The 23493-nt window shown below is 46.6% G+C and overlaps 1 protein-coding gene across 3 annotated transcripts in view; it reads left to right on the plus strand.

The window, feature by feature from the left end:
* The window catches only part of LARGE1 (LARGE xylosyl- and glucuronyltransferase 1), a 1248067-nt gene that overhangs the window by 397273 nt on the left and 827301 nt on the right, over positions 1-23493 (plus strand). For all 3 annotated transcript variants that reach the window (XM_069628785.1, XM_069628786.1, XM_069628784.1), the window contains one exon: positions 11443-11615. In XM_069628785.1, coding sequence (XP_069484886.1) covers positions 11510-11615 — 106 coding nt within the window. In that variant the 5' untranslated portion in view covers positions 11443-11509. The remainder of the gene's footprint in view (positions 1-11442; positions 11616-23493) is intronic.

Consider the following 23493-nt stretch of genomic DNA (forward strand, 5'->3'; position numbering starts at 1 on the left):
AGTCTGGCTGGTCATGTCCTGCTAACAAATGGTGAACTCTAGTTCCAGTGTCCAAGATATCCAGAATGAATATGTAAGAACACATGTCCAGTATGGGGGGGGGGGGGGGGGCTCAAAGTGCCCAGGTATATTTGCCCGATATTGCTTTTGGTGTCCAGAATCCATACTCTCCATGATTCCAGATGCCAGAATTTCACACATTAGGCGCTCAAACTACTACTCTGGAGATTTGGTGCAGTAAAAAAGCCCATTAACATAACCTTTATTTTATTGTTTTTTTTATAACTCGCTTAATACCAGAGTTTGGTTTCTAAGCGTGGATCTGGGATTCGAACCTCTGTTGCTCTGCGTGGTTTTGGTTACAAGACCAGAACATGCCCTAATGCACTTCTGTGGAAACGTTTTAATTTTTACCCCAGAATAATTTACATAAAACAGGGCCCTCTGAAGCATTAAGATATTTGAGGGAATGTTCTAATAACAGGAATTCTTTAGTGGGCTGGGGCACGTTAGGAATATGGAATGATCGCGACTCGGGGATGGTTGGGAGACTGAATGGTTCTCTGGGAAGCATTATGGGAGCTCTTTCATAGCAGGAGTGTCTTTCTTGGCTAGCGATTGTCTTTGCATGGAGATGTCCCACCATTGGTCTTTATCACTGCAGAGACTACTACTATAGGTAAGCACTTGACAGGCCCCAGCCTGGCCAGCAAAACCATCACTCTTTATCAATACATATGTTGCTGTCAAAAAACAAATTTTCCAGTGGCCTGCCTGAACCACAGAGACAGGCAGGTCATGGATCCCGACAAGTTATATCGCTGTTGTTCAGACACAGCTGGCTTCTTGTGAACTGGTGACCCGCGAGCAAATTGGCAAATTGATAGGGCCGCATCTCTTTTCCAGCCTAGTGGTTTACTTGATTGCATTAGCACTGACAGGCGCATGAGGGTGCGGGGACCAAAATAGTGGGCTGCTCACTAATCGGGTGATCTACCCTTCCATCATCTCCTAATGAATTTAAGAAAGTTGCGCTCTCCTGCAGCGGGCTTCTGCCGTTTTGACAGCATCTTCAAAGCATTTGTAAATTGGCATAAATTGGTCGGAGTTCTAATGCACTGCCATCAAGGCGAATATGATTTCATCAAACCTGACAGCCAGTGCTGCTCACTCCACGGGCTATTCCAGGGGTTTCTAATCGTCTTCTGCAGGCCGGCCTTGGAAGTAATTGGACGATGAGCAGAAAAAGATGACGCAGGCATCTCTTGTGCTTTGCGTTCCCTGTGTTATCAATCAGTAGGGGCGGCTTCGGCCGTTGCCTGATGCGCGACAGTTGCACTATCGATTGTTCTTTATTTACAATTTTCTTCTCTATCTGCACTGCACAACTTGGCTTGTAGCCCTGATTTTTCAGTTATTGTAACCCATCTGGTGGTCTAGCATGCATGGAGTTAGGAGTGACCCTACGGGTAAGCAACATACTAGCTGCTCTTACTCCCCAAAACAGGCAAATACTCCCAACAGAAACACTACTAGTCAGAAATACAACACAAAATAGTAAACTGGCTCAATGGATCCTGCCCCTTGCTTCCACACACTCAACACAATGGGTGTGGTCGGACCAGTGGGACCAGCAGAGCAATGGCACAAAAAGGATCTCTACGCTTACTACCTGATCTGAAGACGAACTTTATGGTAAAAATTCATAAATTGGTTGCATTCATTGAAAGAGGACACGCTTAAAAAGGGATATCTTTTTTAGTTTAAAATGTCCACTCATCTAAAAATTACCTCCACTTGGAACAGAAGTTCCTTTTTGACTCCCAAAAACAGGGAGTAACACTCCGATCTAGATCCCTGGGTAGGAATCAGTTCCATTTTTGACCATTGTGACCTTGGTGGTTTATTTTATTGAACATCTTCCCCTGCCAGGGGTCTTAAAGCAGATTTGCACTAGGGTCTGTGCACTAGGCAGAAACAGCTTTGTTGTTCAGTATCTTTATTCTGTGTAAAGCCCTGTTTCCTAACACTTCTTCTCCTTCTGGGGATCTACTCTCCCACAAAGGTTCTCCTGTCCTGGACTAGCCTAACAATTCTGTTATTTTCCTTTTTTTGTTTCTATGTAATTTTGATATGGATTTATGAATTTTAAGATTTAGGGGGTCATTATGAGTTGGGCGGTAATACAGCAGTAATTACCGTTACTGTCGTGGTGTCTGGCGGAATTTCCACTGCATTACAACCTTTCGGGAGCACGCACTCTCCATTGACAGAAACGGTAATACCGTCCGGCAACCAGAAGGGCAGGCGAGGGGACAGCAAGCAACAACAGGGTCCAACTGCACCACACCTGCCAGAGCCAGCAAAAGCACTGCACCCATTACCACTGGTGGGGACACAGTGCTAAAGCCTGGCACCTATGACTGCCCCCCAACAGCCGGCCAAATTGAACATGGTGGGGGAACCAGCTGCTGGCAAACGTGCAGGAGGCATGGTGCATCCTGCCGCCCAACAGGCCAATGACTGGTACTCGACACCTGAGCGCGGCAGCGAGCATCATGGGCATGAGTCAGAGGGTGATTCAGACATCAGGTCATATGGGTTACTGTGCTTCAGCCCTGGGCCTCTCCACAGCCCTCAACCCATTCCTCAAGCTACACCTTGAGGCAATCGGGAGGTGGCTGGACACGATGGAGGAAGACGCTCACAGATGCACAAGTCCTCGACCTCCAGGCTTTCCAGGATTGTGTACAAGGTGCCACATGCAGGATTGTCAGGGCCATGGACCGTGACCAACGTCAGGTGGCTGTGACATCTGCTGCCCTAACTGTCTATGGTCAGAGGGTGCGGGAGCTCACAGAAGGCACCTCAGCCTTCGCTGAGGCCATGCAGGCCAACATGCAGCTGACCATGGAGCACATCCGGGGACAGGGTTGGAGCAATCCAGCTCCGTCAGAAGGCTTGTTGGCCAGCACCCCTAGACACTGCTCAGCACACATGCTAGCCGCAAAGGTGCTGGGGGACACCAGTAAGGGAAAGGGGCCACGAAAGTGACCAGACATTTATTGTTGAGTACAAGGTTGTGTTGGGGATGCTGTTGTGGGGAGGCGAGTGGGAGGAGGGTGTGTTGGGGATGGCGTTGTGGGGAGGGCGTTGTGGGGAGGGGGGCTGGTGGGAGCGAGGGTGCGTTGGGGATGTTGTTGTGGGGGTGTGTGTTGCGTGTCTGACCATTTTCACATTACACATTAGTTCACCTGAAGCAATTCCAGGACATTCCTTTTTATATACATGTGTTTAATCCTTAATGTGACAATATATAGTGGTGCATGGCATTTTGAAAGAAAAGTGCTCAACAAAAATTGACCACAAGTTCCTGACAAACCATTCGTCCTGCTCTGACCTCATCTCGGCCACTGCAGGCAACTGCTTCTGCCACAGGCAGGGACTTTTTTCCTGAAGCACATGTTGTGCATCAGGGCACAGGCAAGCGGAATTTCCCCAACTTTTTCTGGCCTATACATCAATCCCCCTCCAATTCAGGCAGCGGAAACAAGCCTTCAGGACGCTGAAGTTCTGCTCAATGCAGAGCCTGGTCTGTACGGGTCTCATTGTAGACTGAGACCTATGCCTAATGTCTATTCTAACTATGTTTCTATCTCAGTGTTTTGATGCATTGGCACGTTTTATTGAATAACAAGCTGCCTGTTGAAAATACAAATGATGTATGTTTTTTTTTAAATACTTTCACCAAAAAATATTTTGAATTCAACCTAAGCTGAAAACTTTACATATGAGTAAGAAATATGTGCTTTTCACTAACAAGGTTGTTGTTTCCAACAATTACTGCCCCAACTGTATGGGCACCCAAAAGAGTCTAAATACCAGTTTGCAACTAAATCATTGATGCATTTTTTTTTTAACTATAAATGGAAGGACAACCCCCTAGTCGCGGGTCTCATTGTAGGCCACCTCCTGTGGCGTCTTTGGATCCTGCACGGGTGGCATGACCAGGGTAGATGGAGATATCCAGAGTCCCCTGCAAGGACAAAGGTCAAAGGTGTCAGTCACAGGCATTGTGGATGTGCTGCCATATTACTACAGCATGTTGATGGGCTCCTGTGTATGCATTCTGGGTGTCGTTGCACATGTCTTACATTCACAGTACTTGCATGTGGGATCATTCAGTATTCACATTGTTCTATTACACCATGCGTCAAGCTCATAGCTAGCAGTTAACACTTACAGGGTCTGTGATTGTCATGGCAAGGTGCGATGGTGCCTGTTCAGGGCCGGTGCATTGCTCTCATGAATGTGCCCTGCTAGTTGTTTAGTTGTACCATAGCAGGTTTCTATTGTCTGCGTCCATTTTATGATAGCGTTACTGTACTTTGGTGCTGTGTTTCACTTTGTGGTTCAATGAGCATGGATGTATGATGTTGCACTGTGATACCTGTAGTCATGTGTGTGTGTTGAGTCTGCAGGGGCAAGGTGCATTTTCAATATCATGCAATATTGTCCATCATGCCTAGTCCTGTGGTTTGTAGGCTGTCAGTGCAATAAGAAGGCAGGTCCTGCATGTACAGGGCCTTGACAGCGAATGCATTTTTCTGTGTGACTATGCACCCTCCACCCCCTTCACATTGCTGTACTGTAGTGCTGCTCAATGGAATTGTGTGATGGAAATAGTACTCACTTATATCATATCATCCATGTTCATTGGGCTCTTCCTCTGCATGTATGCAGGCAATGTACTGTTGCGCAGGACCCTGGCATCATGGGTGGAACCAGGGAAACTGGCACAGCATTGGGCGATTGCAGGTGACCTTGACGTTGAGCGAGTTAAAATGCTTCATGTTGTGGTATACATGTGCTTTGTAGGGCTACCAACACCACATGGGGTGCAGTCCAGGCAGCAATGCAATGTTGTATGTGGGCAACTGCATAAAACCGTGCCTTTGTGTCATTCTCCTGTGCCAGACTGATGGGCAGGGAGATATACTGGGACACATGGCGCAGGAGGGCTCCCATCATCTGTACAACCACCTTTGGAAATGTGGGCTGTGCAGTTCCGTGCAGCATGGCGATGGAGTGCTGGAATGTGCCATTTCCCAGGAATTGCAAAACAGACAATATCTTCAGCAGCGGGGACACGGCTGCCCTGAGGTTTATCATGCTCTCCAGTTCTTCTTGGATTAAGTTGAGGATCTCACCCATGGACTCCCTGTTCAGCCGGTACAAGGTGACCAGCTGGTTGTCCGTGAGAGTCCATGGTGATGGCCTGACCCAGGGTATGGGCGCTCGTCTTACATGGCGTCTCTGCTGGTTTTCCTACCTGTGAAGCTTGATGAGCAGCTGCATGTCCCAGTTCGTAATGGCTAGTGGCAGCATGGTGTTTGAAAGTGTGTTTAGGGATGGTGTGTGCCCTATGTAGCCTTCTTGAGTGAATTGAGTGCACCTGTGGCTTCATTTGTGGCACCTGTTTTACCTCCACCTGTGTGTGCTGTGGTTTTTGCGCTATTACGCTCAATATCGGCGGTATTACCAGCATATGACAATTTGTGGTAATGATGGTAATGCAGCTTTTGTGCCATCGGTGGTAATACCGTCAACAGTAATAACACTGACTGTATTACAGAAGGTGGAATTATGGTCAATGGTATTACAGCTGATTCATAATTTGGTGGAACTGAAATAGTGGTGGTAATTCCGTTACTGACACTTTTACCATATACCACTCAACTCGTAATGACCCCTTGATCTTAATCCTGTTATTGATATTTTATGATGTTTTGCTGTATGTATGATTTATGGCTTCGTCGAAATAAAATATACATTTTCCTGCAATAGTCAGATCGATTCATGTAGCACAATGCTAAATCACTCATCAGTCGTTGTGCACTGTCTGCACCTTTAAGCAATATCCTGGGTGCAAAGCAAGGCTCCACTGCATCCTTTGATTCTGATCGTGGGGAGAAGGAAGACCGATCAGACCATATATAAGATCTGGGATAAATAGAAAAAAAGAACTCGAGCGAAGGGTGGCAGAGCGAGCACGCCTGACAATCGTGTTTGACGAACTAGCATGTTGGCACTTCAGACACGCTCTCAAGCATTCACATGGCAAGCACTCGGCAGGGAATTCATTGGCCGTCATAAAAAAAATAAAAAAAACTGTAAATACACTAAATCTCCAGTACCTGTCAAGCTATAAAATCAGGTTCTAGCGTCCGCTCCATCTCCACGAAGCATAACCTCCTCGCACTGACATCCAGGGGAGGACTGGCCTATAGAGAAATCTGGAGATTTCCTGGTAGGCCTCTGCACACTAGGCCTCTTTTGTGTTATCTTTCCAAATGTTCCCATAGGAAAAAGGATTCGGCTACTGAACATGTGTACTATGGGGCCACTTTGAGAAATATTTCCAAGGCCTCTTTTAGTTCTCAGTCCATCCCTGCTGACATGCAAAGCGCCCTGCCCCATCCACTGGAAGACACACGTGTCTGAACTGTGTATACTGTGGCAGACTCGCACCAACATCTCCATACTTCTCCAGTATACTGTTCCACTCCCACAGTCGCGAGTCGCATATATATAGAATCTGGGCTTGTAACTCATGGGAAGACGGGGGTTGTGGGGGCAAATTTGGGTCGATGGAGTGTGGCGTATACCCTCACACAGGTAATTATGAAGAAAAGTGCCCTTGCGCTCAGTACCCCGACCCCCATACTCCTGGAATGTCCAGGACCAGCACGTTGGAGAACCTCAACACCCCAAGTTTTAGTGTACACGGCTGCACTTTAAATGTAGGGCTCCAAATCCCAGTTTTCCAAGAAAGTAATAGGACTGGATGACTTTCTCACACATGGAATTGGGAAAACGTGAGAGCTCTGGTTATGTGATGGTAGGGTGCTGCCAGACCATTGTCGTTTTTGTCGACTCTTTCACATGCCCCAGGGGGAGGGGCTGGAGGGGCATGTTTCAGAAAAAACTGCATCTGCAATTCTTACGCTAATGCTCACAGGTTATGTTTGGAATCCTTGGGATTGGGAGTCTGTGTTGCTTCCTGCACAGTTTTCGATTGCCAGGCACCTTTGAATTCTAGCATTCCAGGAGTATTTGGACATCGCTCCATTACAAAAACACCAAATAAGCAGTCAAAAGGTGTCCTCAAACTTCTCGATAGGAGGCTTCCCTTGGATGGATAATATATTCAGGTTAGTGGTGGACTCGACAGGCAGCTCAGAAACTCGTGTCAAAAGTTATGTCGCCAAGAATCCATTTGACATGTTCATGGAACCCAGCAGTAATAGATCTCACTTCAAGGTGCCGAGTCAACATAAACTGGGGCTCCAGCCTAACATCAGCAAAAGGTCTGAGAAACCTTTGACACCCAAGTCTACTAGAATTAACTATGGGGGACCCAGCTGACCTTGCTCCGAGGCTTGCACTATTGTTGGCTGACAGAATGGTGCCTAAGGTGTGTAGTTAGCCAACAAACGGTTCTGCTTCCAAACACCAGCATCGTAGATTCACGGAAGCCTTTTTCATGGGATGCCAATAACACAATTACTAGAGATTTCATAAAAGGGCCATACAAAGCCTTCAAAATCATACTCGCCAGCTTCTCTCTAGGACCGCCTGTTCAGAGTCCATATGATCCCCAACATCTTCCAATCTTGCATTGCTTTGAACGGCTAAAAGCGGACAGACTCTGCTAGGGCCATTGCATCATTTGTGGGCACTGCCTCTTGTTCAGCCAAGGGTCCCCCGCAGCAGGAGATCATGCACTCTTAGGTATCGCCACTGCCTGTATGGCATTGAGCATCTTATAAGGGATTTCAGGTGTTATTGGGAAGGGGACGCAATCTTCTTGCACCGCCCAAGCGCTTCAGAATAAGGTAACGGCCACCACAGGTACTGTAAGAGACCAGGGTGGTACCCTTAAAGGCTTCTGCATGATCACATTATGGCATGCTTCATAGATGTAGGGCACATACGGGAATAGCAGCCATCTTAGATATTAGCAGCCATACTGTGGCACAAAGCTTAAACGTACCACGGCAGTCCGCATCCCCGGCCTAGGCTGTGAACATGAGCAAAGGAAAAGGTTGTATCCCAGGCCCTGATGAGAAAGGCCAGAGCTATACCGATCCATAAACCCTTCAGTGTCCTAAAATGTTGCCAAACTTCATGCCCTGGGAAGAATGTGCCCTGCAGGGCCATGGGGTGAGGGCTTAGTGTCTGTGAAAAATACAATCCCATGGGAAGGAGGGCACAGGCCTCCCACCCCCACTAGTAATGGCACCCAAATGCCCTAGTTTTAGGACCCCCTGCATTCCAAGGTACTAGCCAGCCCCAGACCACTGATCATAAACCTATTAGATCCCTAATCAAAAAGATCAGAGAGCAGGGCCTTCCTGCCTTCACTTCTAGGTCACATGATTTGTGCTGCAAGCAGCAGGGAGGGATGAAATTATAGCCCAGAACGATGGTGGAAGACCTTGGAGAGGTGCCGCCCTGTCTGGGAGCGAGTAAAGTGTGTGAGTTAGGATGACCTTAGCTTTTCACCGAGACCCCAATCTACTTGTACCAGGTGTACTGCTACTTAGAGAAGTGTTGTTTACTTTGCAAAATAATTGCCTATTTCTCGGCTTGCGACTGATGATGAATGCAGCATTGCCCACCTGGAAGAAGATGGATGGATGGACGGACGGACGAGGCTAGGGTAAATGGCCTGGCATCCCCTATGGAGCAGGTGACTTATGTGAAGGGCTGCACCAACCAGCCATGCAGGTTTCTACTCTACGTATTGTCACTGACTCTGTGCACCTTTTATAATGTGCTGCTCATGCAGATTCTGCCAGAACGTTCCGCGGTAGAAGAGTTCTTTGTTGGCGCTTTTTCCATTTGTATGGAAATAAACCTTGAAATCCTTGCAAGAGGTGTATTGGGCCTTTTTCCCTAGTGGGTTGTATATTTTCTGGGGTGAGCGTCTAGGGGCTTGCCTACAGCATCTACATGATTTATCTGTTTCCCCTACACAGCATGATTGGCATGACAGGGAGGTCCCCTTCACTATGGAGATTATGGAGTTTAATACACATACCTTTTCACATGCAGACCTCAAAATGCACCCCAAGATCAGATGGTGAGTTCTGCAAGAATCTGATAACGAACATATTCTGCTAGGCCTATGGACTCTTCGTGTGCTGCCTGTCTTCACCTCCATATCATTTTCTGGCCTTAAATTGGCCTGGGTCTTGAGGAAAGTTGACGGGACATACCATTAAGTAAAAGTTGCGGTCCACTCAAGACTAGAGAAAATGACTTGAATATTATTTGCACGCTGTTCTTCCTCATTGGATCACATCAGAGAATCTGACTAGGTAGCGAGGCAGTAGGGGCATTAAGCGTGCCAGTAATGACAACTTCTTTCCCTAAAAGGCTTCAGTGAGAATGATCTTTTAAGGACTTGTGGGCGAAGGGGAGCACTGAATGGGGAAATGGGTGCGGTGCGGACCCTCGATTGGTTAGAACAAGTGTTGTCAACCATTTTCTGTAGCAGATATCTATCTTCCTCCAGCTCGACGGTTGTTGGGGTATTGGGCAGAAATCAGTAAAATTTTACTTGGCCGTGAGTTCATCTGTATTTGGGAGTCATAAAGCAAGTTCAGGGCGATGACGCCTGATTGGACATCCCAGTGGCAGTCACAAATGGAGTAAAACGAGAGACTGGGTATGGGACACTACAGTAGATATATTGGTGTACTCCATTTGCCACATGGCTTTTTTCCCATCAAATTCGATGTACCTGCACAACTGCCCACACCCTGAATATTATCCCTAATAATCTGTGCTAGGTCTGCCTGTCCACTCCCAGACTCGCTTTCTATGCTCACCCCATCCTGAAATCCCCTGACAACACCTAAATAGCATATTCTATCTCCTGCTAAGCACATCCGCTCCACAACAACAATCTGTAACACACCCCTTATCTGTAGCTACACCCCCTCCATTCCCTCTTGTCCACAACCACATTGTTTACAATTCCACTTATCTCCTGCTACTACTCCTCCCGCTCCCCTGCACTCATCAACCTGTATAGTACCCCTCTCCTTACACTCAGTTCAACTTCTGCACCTTTCAATGGAACACTCCTTATATGCTGATACACTTGCCCTCACTCCTTGCCGCCTCGTCCATACTATGGTGCCGGGAGTATAGCTCAGGGAAAACGCGTTTGTCTTGGAAGCAAAACAATACAGGTTTGAACCCTGGTCCCAGGCTTAGAAACTAATCTCCAGTATTAAGCACATTATACAAGACTCATTTAATTATGGAGATCCCTGATCAGCTGCTTGACTTGCCACACTGCTTCAGTACTCAACTGCAACTATTGAGTTCCACTGGCCTTCTGCTACACTGACCCCGCTCCTAGCTCAACTGCAACCTGGTTTTCTGGACACTCTCTAGGGCTGGCCACGCCTCAACTATAACCTGTATAACACAATTATATTCTGCTTCACTTGGACCCATCCCACCACTCCTGAACCACAACTAAGACAACACACTTTTGTTCAGGGACACTCGCTCCACTCCTGAACCACAGGCTATATTACACCCCTATCATTGGGTACACGTTGCCCAGCCCTCCACTCCTAAATTATACATATGACCAGAAAACCTTCTCCACTCCCACCCACCTCTCCACTCCTAAATCACACGCTTCACACGCCCTCTCTCCTGCTATGCTCCGTTGCTCCCATTGAATTCTTCCTTTCTCTGAAGCCTCATACTCCTTCTCTCCCTTCTCCTGTCATCCAGCTTGTCTTTCGCCATATCCCAGCTGATCTTCTGCTGCACTCTAATCCATTGCCTCAAACCCCAGAGACCCATCTTGGCTATCCCTCCCCGGCAGGCCACCCGCCCTTCTCTCTGCCCCGTATCCCCCCTCCCTGACTGCATCTGCATGACATTAATATCAAAATGGAATCCAAAATAATAGATATCCTAGCACTTTTAATGAAGCTAATAAAATGTCTGAGTGAGCTTTTGAGCCTGATTCATGGTGTATAATATTAAACGTGCTGCCTTAGCACAGTGGCTTCTGAGCTCTAAATCTGCCTGACGTTCTTTATTGTGGTGCAGTTCTTTTTGGTGCTTATGTTGTAAAGACAGGTTCCTTTCACTTCTCGGCTGGCGCGGGGCAAGCATTTGATCTGGTGACAAAATCGATGCCGCAGTGGCAACCTGGGAGGCTTGAATTGCACACGCTGCATAACTGCATTGTGGATACTGGTGTACCGTTAATATTGCATTGGTTGCGTATAGGGTGACCGTGGCCCTGGAAAGGGTCGTCTAGTTCTGCACCTGACCAGGAGGGACAGCCCAAAGTTTGAAGACCACTGTGCTAAGTGACATTTTCCTCTCTTTGCTTTACAGTGAGTGACAGGCGGCCGGAGCTGTCCACCATGCTACCTGCGTAGGAGCGACCCGCCACTTTGAGAGAATGCTGGGGGTCTGCAGGGGGCGACGGAAGTTCCTGGCTGCCTCCCTCACCCTACTCTTCGTTCCAGCTGTCACTTGGATATACTTGTTTGCTGGGAGCTTTGAAGGTAAGACATCATGTTAGTGTGACAATATTGGGCCTAAGAGCCATGTACAGGGTTTCTGATGCATCAGTTATGGTACACATCACATGTAATAAAGGGAAGGACACACAGCGAGGAAAGGTCCCATGTAATGTCAGAGTTTCACATGTGTAAGTGGGTGGCACAGGGGAGGGGTCCTGTGTAGGCAAGAATATTCATGAGTAATGTCAATGATTTATGTGTAAAGGTAGCAGGTCCTGTACAGGAGGGAGGTTTTGTCAGGAATGGAACAATATTTGGATGCTAATAAAGGTGTTGTTAACATCATTCTTGCCTGTGGTGTGCCGCAGGGCTCTTGCCTGTCTCCTATTCTATTTAATATTTCTATCAGACCACTTCTTGATCTTCTAGACAGCCTGGGTGTCCAGTATGCTAATTAACAGTAATGGTAGTCAGTGGAGTACTTGCTGTATAACAGCACCTGTTACACAACTTAGAAACCTAAATGAATCTGAACTACTACCATAACCCGTTTACTTGCTTCCTAGTGACACTACTCCACTAACTGACTACCATTCACATTTCTTATACTCCGGCTGACTATGTGAATATCAGCCACAGTCATTGCAGCAAATAATTTATAAAAATCAATTATATGACATAGAGTGGCGCACAGGTGAAATATTTACTTTACCCCCGATAACAGTATGCTAGTGACACCCAGGTCCTCTTTGAATTGACTGCCATTTACAACATTGACTCTAAAACTGTGAATAATCTTTATGAAGAGATTCAGAACTGAATGGGCCATAACTCAAAACTGAGCTCATCATATTTGACTCAGGACCCTGTCTAGAATTGATGCTGAATTATCTCATTTCATCGTCGTGGATAATGAAATCCCTGTTACGCATACTGTAAACTTTGGGTGTCACTCTGGATTTGGAGTTATCCATGAAAAAACATGTCTGTAGTGTTCGTTACTCTTGTGGACTCGACATCAAACTTCTCCACCAGATGGGTCCTTATCTTAATATTAGAAATCGCTCTCTTCTCGCCACTAATAGGTTCCCACCTGGACTACTTTAACCGCTTACTTATAGGCACTTCCAAAGCTAATATTAAATGCCTGCCGACTACATAGAATGGCACCGTTAGGGCTGTCTTTGGACTGGCTAAGAGTGACCATGTTTACGATTTTAGAAAATAACTTTACTGGTTACCTGTCGGGGAGAGAGTGAGACATAAGATTCTGTCTATTGCCTTTAAATGTCTACATTCAGCTGCACCTCAATACCTGGAAAAAATAATGTCTCGCTCTTTGCCTTCAAGAAGCCTGTGTTCCAATAACTCAAACCTCTTAATTCACCCCCGTTATCGCCTAGAGAAATTTGAAGGCACCAGCTTTGATGTGAGGGCACCCCTGGAATGCCCTGCCCCTCTTCATTAAATCCTCTCCTTCACTGAAGCGATCAAGACCTTCTTCTTTAACTCTCTGGATTAGATTTCTTTCTATTACTTTTTCTCTCCCATTGTCTGACTCCACTTTTGACTGTCCCTTTGTGTGCTCTAAGGCCCATGGGCGTGTAGCGTTCTATTAAAAACTAAAAATAAATACTAGAGATGACCATGTGATCATTTATTAGCGGGAGAGCTTGACTAAATGCCAACATTCAAAGTAAAAGCATTCAAACAGGGACGACATTTGGGGGGTTGCCAGGGTTCAAACCTGCAACACATGTGGTCTCTCTTGCTACCGCCGTGGTCTCCCTTGCTACCCCTAAAACAATAAAAGATAAAAAATCTTTTAATTTATTTTTTTACATTTAAGTTCCTGAACTGTGGCCAGCACCATGTGGCTTTTTGTTTCTACAGTGGCTGGCTTGCTTGTTCAGGCCTCTTTAAACAAAAAAAACAGGGGGTTCTACAAGTGTAACACTTGGAGCAGTGACCCTATATAAGAAAGAATAGGAATAACAAATGTGTCTTTCTGGAATTCTATACAATAATTGCTAGACTCTTTAAATCTTTTTCAGGCACATTTCAGTGGGTGAGTCACAGATTTAGTCTGTTCTCAAACACCACAAATTCACAATGCGACAAAAACGTCCAAAAAGAATTTAGAGTTTAATAAGCATCCATTTTGGACTATGTATTTTGCTTTTCGCAAGTTACAGTTATGGCATGTTTTTTTCTGCTGTTGTCTCAGTTACGATCATCACAAGATATTCCATCTCGGTGGCCTCGGTCACTTGACAAAATCGATATATCTAAAAGCTTTTTTACAGTGTAGAAATGTTTGACCATAGCACATAAAGTGGCCTTTGATTTCATTGTGCCACAATGAATGCTTTGTTGTAATGTGTATCTTTCCTATATGCATGGCATGCTGTTCAGAATGTTTGTTTGCACGTATGAGGTAACAAGTGCCCCGAGTACGGGATGCCGCGTGTGTGCGCTGCTTTCCCTGCCTTACTCTGAATTCTTTAATACACAGTTATGAACCCTCTCAGTGGCATTTATTTTGCCAACCTCTAAAGCCTGAAAAGTAGATCCACGTAGGCTTGACATGTGGCCAACTTTGCACCTGACCTGCAGATGAAGTGTCCTGCTGTTAAATCTCAGTTACCAGTTGAATGGTATCCACTACAGAGTGTTATTTGCTTTCTGACTTTGAGAACATTCAGACATGTAATTGCTCATTTTACTAAAGCTGGTAAGATAGCTAGAGCTGGTAAGATAGTTCAGTGGGTTGAGTGCTTGCTGCTGCGATGTGTGTGATCTGTAAGGCCAACTCAGCCATTCATCCTTCTGCGGTTGATAAATGAGTACCAACGCAGGGTCGGTGATATTGTATGTATATTTGTTCTATGTAAAGCTCTTAAGTGCTATATAAGAACACATCATTATCATTTGGCCTTGGACGTCTGCTTGCATTCACAGTAGTTTGGTAATATGGTTCTATACACACTGATATGAATGATACATCTGGTGAACCATGCTTGTATGAAATGTATATCGAATGACAGTGATATTGTAACCATATTTTTCGTAGTGTACTCGGGAACAATGCTATGTGATGCCACTTTCTGTTTTGTCAAGGGGTGAAACGTTGTGTTCCCTCGCTTCCATTGATGTCACTTCAGGGTGGTGTCAAATGACATCCCTTCCTGTGATGTCATTAGAGGTCAAGGGCTATGTGATGTCACTTCTGCTACCACTGGCATTTTGGTAAAATGATGTCCGTGCATTCAAAGCATTGAATTTCCAAGAAAGTACTGCAAACCTCACACAGTTAATATAATTTACAAAGAGGCTAGTGGAGAACCAGAAGCTTCAACGGAACTGTGCCTAAAAAATATCTGTACAGGTGATCTACCTTTTGACAGTTTATCAGTTACTCCTTTTACACGTCATGCAGTCGGAAACCCCATAGATACGCGGCATACCACACACTTTTACTCCCTAAAAGCAGGCAAATTCTCCTAGCAAAAAAAGTAGGGATTAAAAATACTCCCAGTAAGAAAATAGGAAAAGACAAGCATGTAGGAGTTTGCCCGCTCCCCTCTCCCCCGGCTTCCACCCATACAGCTCTTCAGTTACCTTTAGATCCATGTACCATCAGAGCGGTGTCGCAGGAAGCGGCTTTATTATTGCCTGGTCTAAAGAAGAACGTAAAAGTACCAATTAATATTTCAATGTATACAAACTACTAGGAGTAAAGTAGCATGGATGACAAAAAGATAATTTTAGAGTTAAAAAGTAGGCCCATTAGTTTTGCGAACAACCGTTTAACTCCCTAAAAAGAATGCACTAACCATGGTTACAAAAATAGGGAGTATAATACTCCTACTACAAAATCCTATATGGAGACCTAATCGGATGAGTGAAGTGCAGGGATGGGCTGCCATATTTGCATTTGTGTCTACAAAAGGAGGTGAGGTGAAGCATGCCTGTGTCATTAAGCATCTGCGAGTCGGCCGTAGGAGAGAATTGGGTAGATGGGTGGCCAGTTTGGTGCTTTATTGGTTGCAGTGAGCTCAATGTGGCTTATACATTGGGTATTTTAGGCAAGATTTAAGGCAAGGGGGATCATCATGGCACCCTCCAAGGGAGGACATAGGTGAGAGCAGTTAGGTGGACCCTGCCCGGAAGTGTGCATTTCCAGTGGGAGCTCAGGGGAATGTGGGTATATGTGTAGTGCAGGTTGAACTAAATTGTGTGCTCTCACTAGTATTTAAGACCAGGGGTCATGTACATCTCTTCTGGATAGCTGCTAGTTTGTAGGGCGGAATAAGGGAGCCTGTGGCTGGTCCACAAAAGTTGGCATTTCGCAGCCTTGCACTTGGACCAATTAGGAACCCATGGGGTCTGTATGTCAGGGGAAGGGGGGGGGTCGTTTCTGTCTCTGGCAACCAGTTTAGTTGCTATGCAATATGCAACTCTTTTTTGTTGTTGTTTTTTTTGGGGGGGAGGGGTTGTAGACTTGGTGAAAGGGACTGTGCATTCCAAAGTTCAGGTTTTGTTGTGTGTGTGCATGCCCAAGTGCAGGTGTTGCTACGCCCTGGGCTCGGCTGCTCGGCAGGATGGTACTTGCAGAGGATGGGGTGTTGCATAATGCATGAGCCTCCTTGGGTCCTCTTCCCACTGGGTTAGCTAATGGCTGCTTTATCAGCATTATTTGAGGATGTTTCATGAAGAGAACTGTTTCCAGGTCTTTGAAGAAAGAACAGGGTGCTAGGGCTCGGCACAGTTCTAGAGCAAGGGAGTTCTAGATTTTGCCTTGGAAGGGTTCCTTGAAGAGGGGGATTGCCAAGAAATACAGTCCTGCCTTAACTCGGTTGTTGGCATCCTAGACCCTTTGATCTGCTCTGGCCTCGCCGTTCTTCTGTCCTCCACAGAGGTGAGGCCCACCCAAACTCTGTAAATGCCAATGTAGCAGCCCTTTGTGGGCACTTAAAGATTTTAATGTCACTGTGGTGGGCCCAACTACATTAGTTTCAGGCCCCACTTATTGGACAATCCTGGCTACGGCTGATTGCTGATATCTCAGCAGCAGCGCCACCCATGGTTCATTCTGCAGGGGGGGTTAGGGGGGGGACTGATGCCGGTGCCCTCACTGGCTCTTCCCTGCACACGCTTTGTAATTACAGGCCACAGACTCTCAGTTGCCTGGTGTCTCAGTGCATGTGCTCTCGTCTCGGCATCGATGGCGTCAGTGCAGTGATCAGGATAGGCAATGCTTCTGGAGACAGCAAGCTGTGGGGCACTACACTCCATTTTGTTACTTCCCTGCCTTGCATAGAAATTGCAGGCCTCTGGCTCTCTCTGTTGCCTGTTCTCTCCCACCCCACCCCTCGCCATATGCACTGTCCTCCTGTTCATTTCAAACAAACCCTAAACAGCTTAAAATAGAAAGTCGCTGCTGTTGACGGGCAGTACAGATTGCATAATATAAGTGAAAGGTATTCTAAAGCAGCTGTGCCACGCGCCGAGACGCCCACACCACCTCCTTCCAAATCCAGCTAAACACACCAGACAGAAAGAGAAGGCAGCGGTTTCCTTGCCTCAGAACACGGAACACTTTTTCCTTTTTCTTTTCTTTTACTGGACTCAAAGTGCAGTGCATGAAGTGACAACAAACCGCATTTTTAAAAAGAAAACACTGCCAGAAACATTGAATCCCACTACTATGCTCACCATTAGAGATCACAAATTGGCCAAAACCCATTTTGCGACCTGGTCTTCTGAGTATCCTGCATTCCCAGTGACCCAAAAGAGAAAATGCATGCATGTTCCCCTCCCAACAAAAACAATCTACACACATAGGTGCTGTTAAGTGGCCCAAGCTAATCCATGCGGCCCACACACTACACAAAAGGACCACAAGCCACGCCATTGGTGGTTTATTAACTGGCGCATCCCTTTTTATTAGAGGCATCACGTGGTGCGTGCCACGTGTGTCTGGCACGAGCCCAGGGAGGGCTTAACTTACAACATCCCATGCCAGGGGTATAAAACAAAACAATGACACACACACACTACTTTACACACAGTCCATTAGATATGCGGATGTTGACAATGGTATTCAATCTGTGTCCAGTTTAAGCCGACTATACGGGCAGGAGCACAGCGCCAAAAGCACACCACTGACCGTTGGAGCATTGACACTTTACACACTTTACATTTACACAGTTCTTCGAGTCCATCATCACTCGGGAGGGAACACCTGCGCATGCGTGCAGTCAAAGCTGCACCGATGATGCTGGAAGCCACATCTGCTTCGCGCTGGCGGTGTCCATGGGGACCCTGGCAGCAGGGCGTCGGACTGGACTGGACTGGACTGGACATAGCCCTGCTCATTGAGGCAGGCGGCGGCTCACGGGCCGTGCCAAGTCTAGGCTCCTCCAGGCAGGAGTGTTTCCCCAAGGCAAGATTCTCTCTCCCAGGCAGCAGGTTTTAGCAGACATCAGTTCACGGGCCACACCACATCTAGGCTCCCCCCCAGGGGAGAGTGTGTCCCCTGAGGGGGGGGGCTTTTTCCCCACAAACAGGAGACCTTGCAGTCATCTTCCTGAGCTGGCTGCAAGAGCACTCTCTTGGACTGAGAGCTGCAGGTGTGCACATGACTTGAGGGGTGGAGGGGCTGGGGCCGCCTACCTGCTGGCAAGGCAGTTGATCTTATTGGTCTTCCAATGGCAACAGAAGGCCACACCTTTCCTCTCCCCCCAGGCAGGAGGTATTTTCCAGGAGGTGGGAGGCTCCAGGCAGTGGCTCATGGGCCGCACCACACGGAGGCTCCCCTTCCAGGCAAGATTGTTCTCAAATTTATGCCGCCGCATATGCCACACCTCAATTCTTCTCCACAGCCAGGAGTATACCCAATACTGCTGCGGCCCAGGCCGCTTCTTGTTCCTCTTTCCCCTCAGGCAGGAGTGATTTAGTGAATAATGCAGCGGCACCGTGTCCGGCTCATGCCGCCCTTGCCATGTTCCCTCATGAAGGAGCTGTTCCGGTGGGCTGCATGTGGCGGATCACAGGCCACACCGGGTCCTCCCATTCTCCCTCAAGCGGGAGCTATTTATCTTACTTCAGCAGCCATCCACGCCACGCCACTGACCTGATCCCCCTGGTGGGAGTTAATAGAGGCGGTGGTTGCAGCCGTGCCAACACCATTCTCCCGGAGGTGGGAGTTGTCGATTCCTCAGCGATGGTCCATGCCGTGCCTGTGCGGAAGACTGGGCTGCGCTGATGCAGACTCCCACAGGTGGGAGGTAACGGAGGCAGCAGTCGTGGCTGCGCCAGCCTCATGCTCCCCCCCCGGCGGGAGTTATCATCAAAGAGGTTCCAAGCGGTAGTAAGCTCTTGCCAGTTTCCCTGTGCAGATGACTGCACCGTAGGAGACTAGGGCTCCCCATGTGGGACCCAGCATGCGCACGCCAGTGTTGCTGGCAGCAGCGCAAGGTTCTACCATCTCGCCTGGGCCAGCCAGTCCGGTCCCGAGCTAATCCAGGTGTCCCCCACACTACACCAAAGGACCACAAGCCAAGCCATTAGTGGTTGATTAACTGGCGCATGGGAAGTTGTGAGCCCCTTTTATTAGAGGCATCACGTGGTGAAACAGCACGTGCCCGGTGAGGTGCTCACACAAAACGGAAAATGCATGCATACTCCCCTCCCACAAAATATTATCTACACACAGAGCTAGTCCCTAAAAGCTAAAATACATGCATGTTCTCCTCCCACATAGAGGTGCAGCAGATATATCACTGTGCACCAAATAATATGGCCACTGCGCAATGAGGCTTGCAACTCTGACCACGTTACACGCTGTTGTATGGGTATTGATTTACCCGAGTTTTCAGCTGCAGAAGTCTACCCTAGACTCCATCAGCTATTAGCTACACTGTTGGCCCTGTGTAAATGCTTCCCAGGAAATCGCTTCTTTCATTGCACACTGGCACTCCCCCATGATATGTAAAGACCGCTTGCTTCTAAACTCCTTCTTACAACTGTCGGCTGCAAGTATAGTCCCAGATGCTTTCGTCCAGGGTGTTTAATTCTATCTGGCTTGCGCGTTTTACCCTGGGGTACATCTGTTCGTAATCTACGACTAATCAAATGTTGTTATTTAAGATAATGTCTATTTTCAGTGTACTCACCTGCATCTCATTAGTGTGGACTATTAGGGAGTTATTTCAAAGCAGTTTCCTGAGAGTTGATAGCTTAACTAGAGCTGTAAACATGCTACTGGTGTAATAAAAATGTCTTACGCAGGTCGTTCTTCTGCCACTTGAATAAAAACATTGTGCTCATCCTTTACTGAAGCGGAGTTCCTGTAAGAAGAAGCATTGCCAAAGCTAACAGTTGTGGTTTATGCATAGATAGGCATTTGCCAGGCACTGCTATTATATGAACAAGAAAACATCAATACCAATTCACCTTACATCTAATACAAATAGGGAGTGCATAGTGTTTATACCCTTTCTACTGCTATTATATGCCCAGGCACACCATTTTGCAACTGCTACCATTAATGGCCAGCTATCGGCAATGGCCTTTCCTGGGCCTAGACAAGAGCCAAAACTGTAGCCATTGCCAATGCTGGTTTTGTTATGCGTTCGTTTCATGATCCCGTCCTGGTGGCAATCTAGAATGTGGTGTGGACATTTCCAAATAAAATAACCCGTTTCCCCTTGACTGGGAAGCAAGGTCCAGTGGGATCCAAGTGCTGGGAAAGCCCTCAGATCACAACACTAGAGCATGCCAGCTCAACCAAGAAACCTTCATGCAGGCATCTGGATTACCCGCAAGGCTGGCTTCATCACCACAACCACCCCATACCGCCTTGCATTCAGACTGCCTGTCGTGCAGGCTTTACTGGATACACATGACGTGGGCCTTTGCTTCATGTGGGATCTAAGTAGGAGTTAGTCTGTAAGCCACAGGGAGGTCCTGATTAGGGTCTGTGGTGGTACAGCATTCACAGTGCATAGTCTTGAGGCCAAGGAATGGTGTTTTCAAAAGCCACGGGGTCAGTTTTTGATCGCAAGGATGAAAACGGGCTGTATTCAGTAGGCGGCGGATGGGCTGGCTCCGATTACAGCAGATCACACTGATATGGGGCCACTAAATAAATGGGGTACTGCCAGGTTTGTAAAAATATATAGCCCTTTATGGCCTCATAATTATCACCCAGAGAAAAGGACAACAACGAAATGATAAAGAGGAATGAAATCTCACATGGAATTCTACATCTGTTTTTTACAACTCAAACACAGCAGAGCGGGTAGCTATCATAAACATATATTGGAATCCGCAGAAGATCTCTACAGTGAACATGTGCGATAAAGTGGCAAACATCATCGATGAGATCGCAATCAAATACAAATCTCCAAACATTCTGATTTGCGGCGACCTAAACGCAAACTGCCTATCATCCAGCAAGCCTGATGGATATGACTCGGTAAAATCCTCTGCTTCAACTAGAGGGCTGGCGTGGAACACCGTCATGAAATCCAGAAACCTGTTGAATGCGGCCACTGTTACGCAGCAAAACTCGCTGATTCCGACTTGGGAACGCGGCGGGTCCTCTACTACCCTCGACTACATCTTTGCCTCTGAATCAGTTTTTTACAATATAACTGCCTTCGAAGTCATTAAAATAAAGTATAGTGACCACAATCTACCCAATGTTTTCTGCAAAAGCAATCGTCCTACACCTCAATTCTATGACACCGCCATTGAGACGAATTCTCAAAACACCCGCTTACGTATGACTGATTCTGATGTCCAAAAAGTCGATGACCTTTTTTCCATCCAAATGTCTGATCCTACATCTAGAACGGACCTGGCAAGATCGAGCTACATTCCGCTTCTTCTTCCGTTTAAGAAACCGAGAAAAATCAGCATTCATCCTCCCACTCAGCACACCCACGAATACAACACAGTCTTAGTCACCAAACGGCGATCTATAAGAAAACTAAAGAGAGACGCAGTAACTAAGAATCAGCCGGCACTCTGGGAAAACCTTGCCGTAGAAACAAGACATTATAAACAATGGCTGAGAAATTCTAGAGAGTTACTTTACCAATCTGACGCTGAGGCGATGTTGAAGGCTCTGATAAACAAAAAGCCCCGCGACTTTTGGTCGTTAATCAATAAACCGAACAAACTTCAAAACTCGCAGATGATAAACCCAGTTACAGAAGCTAAATGGACCGACCATTTTCGAAAACTGTTCGAGCCAGTCAAAGGAAACACCTAGGAACCAGAACAACAAAACGATTCAGCCTGGATCGACCAGATAGAAATCGACGAAATCAAATCAATTATTTTGAAACTGAAACCATCGAGAGCCCCGGGCCCTGACGGGCTCGCCAACTGCGACCTCAAACAAAATCCAGAGGAATGGGCGAACCTTATCTGTTCAATTTTTAAAGTTTGCCGAGAAAGTAAAACCATTCCGGACTCATGGTCAAAAGCTTTGATCGTTGCGATCTTTAAAAAGGGAGCCAGAGACGATCCCTCGAATTATAGGCCAATAGCCTTGTTAGATGCCATTGGAAAAGTTTTTGCTACAATCCTACTGAACCATTTTCGCAAATGGGCAGCCACTGCTGGCTGTTCAGATTCTCTCCAAACTGGATTTCAAAAAAATGCAAGTACGAGTGCAAATATTCTGTGCTTGAACCTACTCAAAGACAGAGTTATGACTGGATCTCCACGGATTTACCTAGCGTTCGTTGATCTGTCGGCTGCTTTTGACAGAGTGAACAGGTCCAAACTATGGTCCAAACTTAAGTGTTGGAAATGTCCTGCGACCATTTTGGACCCAATAATCAAACTTCACTCCGAAACCAGTATAAAAGTACGCCTAAATAATCAAGGTCTAACGTCTAACTCTATCCCGACTTTTCGAGGAGTAAAACAGGGTTGTCTCCTGGCCCCTGCTCTGTTCATATCATTCCTAGGAGATTTCAAAGAGTCCCAATCTAAAACCAGATCCTTTCCTCCGAAAATAGGCAACACTCAGGTGCCTAGACTTCTATATGCGGATGATTTAATATTGCTTGATCAGACCCAGATCGGTTTGCAACGACAACTAGACAACCTATCAACCTATACCACCGAAAACAATTTGGAAATCAATAAATCGAAAACCAAGATAATGATTCTCCAAAAACAAGGCATTAAAAAGAAAGTGGCTTTCAATTGGCTCCTCTACGACACCAAAATAGAAGTGGTCGAGTCGTTCAAGTATCTCGGAATTCAACTCGACAGCACAAAGTGGGCCAGGAACCTGCAAAATGACCTATGGGCGAAGGCTAAGAATCTAGCTTCGCAATTGAGAGCTGTTGATCGGAAATATGGGAAATTCTCTCTGCAACCAGCCATCAACTTTTACAAGGCCAAGATTATCCCTTCGTTGACTTACGGCATGGACGCCACCCCGTCGATTCCTCGGGGCCTCTGGCTTAAACCCGAAGGTTTTATCTGGAGATCGGTGCTGGGTTTACCTAACTCCGTTGCTGTAGCCCCGATCCGACGGGAACTCTGTCTTGTTTCCCTAAAAGCGGTGGTGGATATCGCAACTCTATATCTGTACAGGAAAGTCATCCATCCGGAGAGCCTAGAAATCTATCGAATAATTGCCGAAGAGATCGAGAAGGGCAATAACCAAACGATGAATAAATGGGCTCAGGACCAAAATTTGAAACTGGAGGAAATTGCTTGTACCAAAGAAGAATTAAAGTACAATCCTGTTAGGATTAAAACCAAACTACAGTGTACAGATTGGATCCTGACCATCGAAAAAGCAACTGGTAACAAATTATTAGCCCATCTTCCAACGAACATCAACAAATTGAAAGAACCAATGGCATATTGCAAACGATATCCC

Source organism: Ambystoma mexicanum, chromosome 12, assembly GCF_040938575.1.
Source record: "Ambystoma mexicanum isolate Mex_15411 chromosome 12, UKY_AmexF1_1, whole genome shotgun sequence".
Lineage (NCBI taxonomy): Eukaryota > Metazoa > Chordata > Amphibia > Caudata > Ambystomatidae > Ambystoma > Ambystoma mexicanum.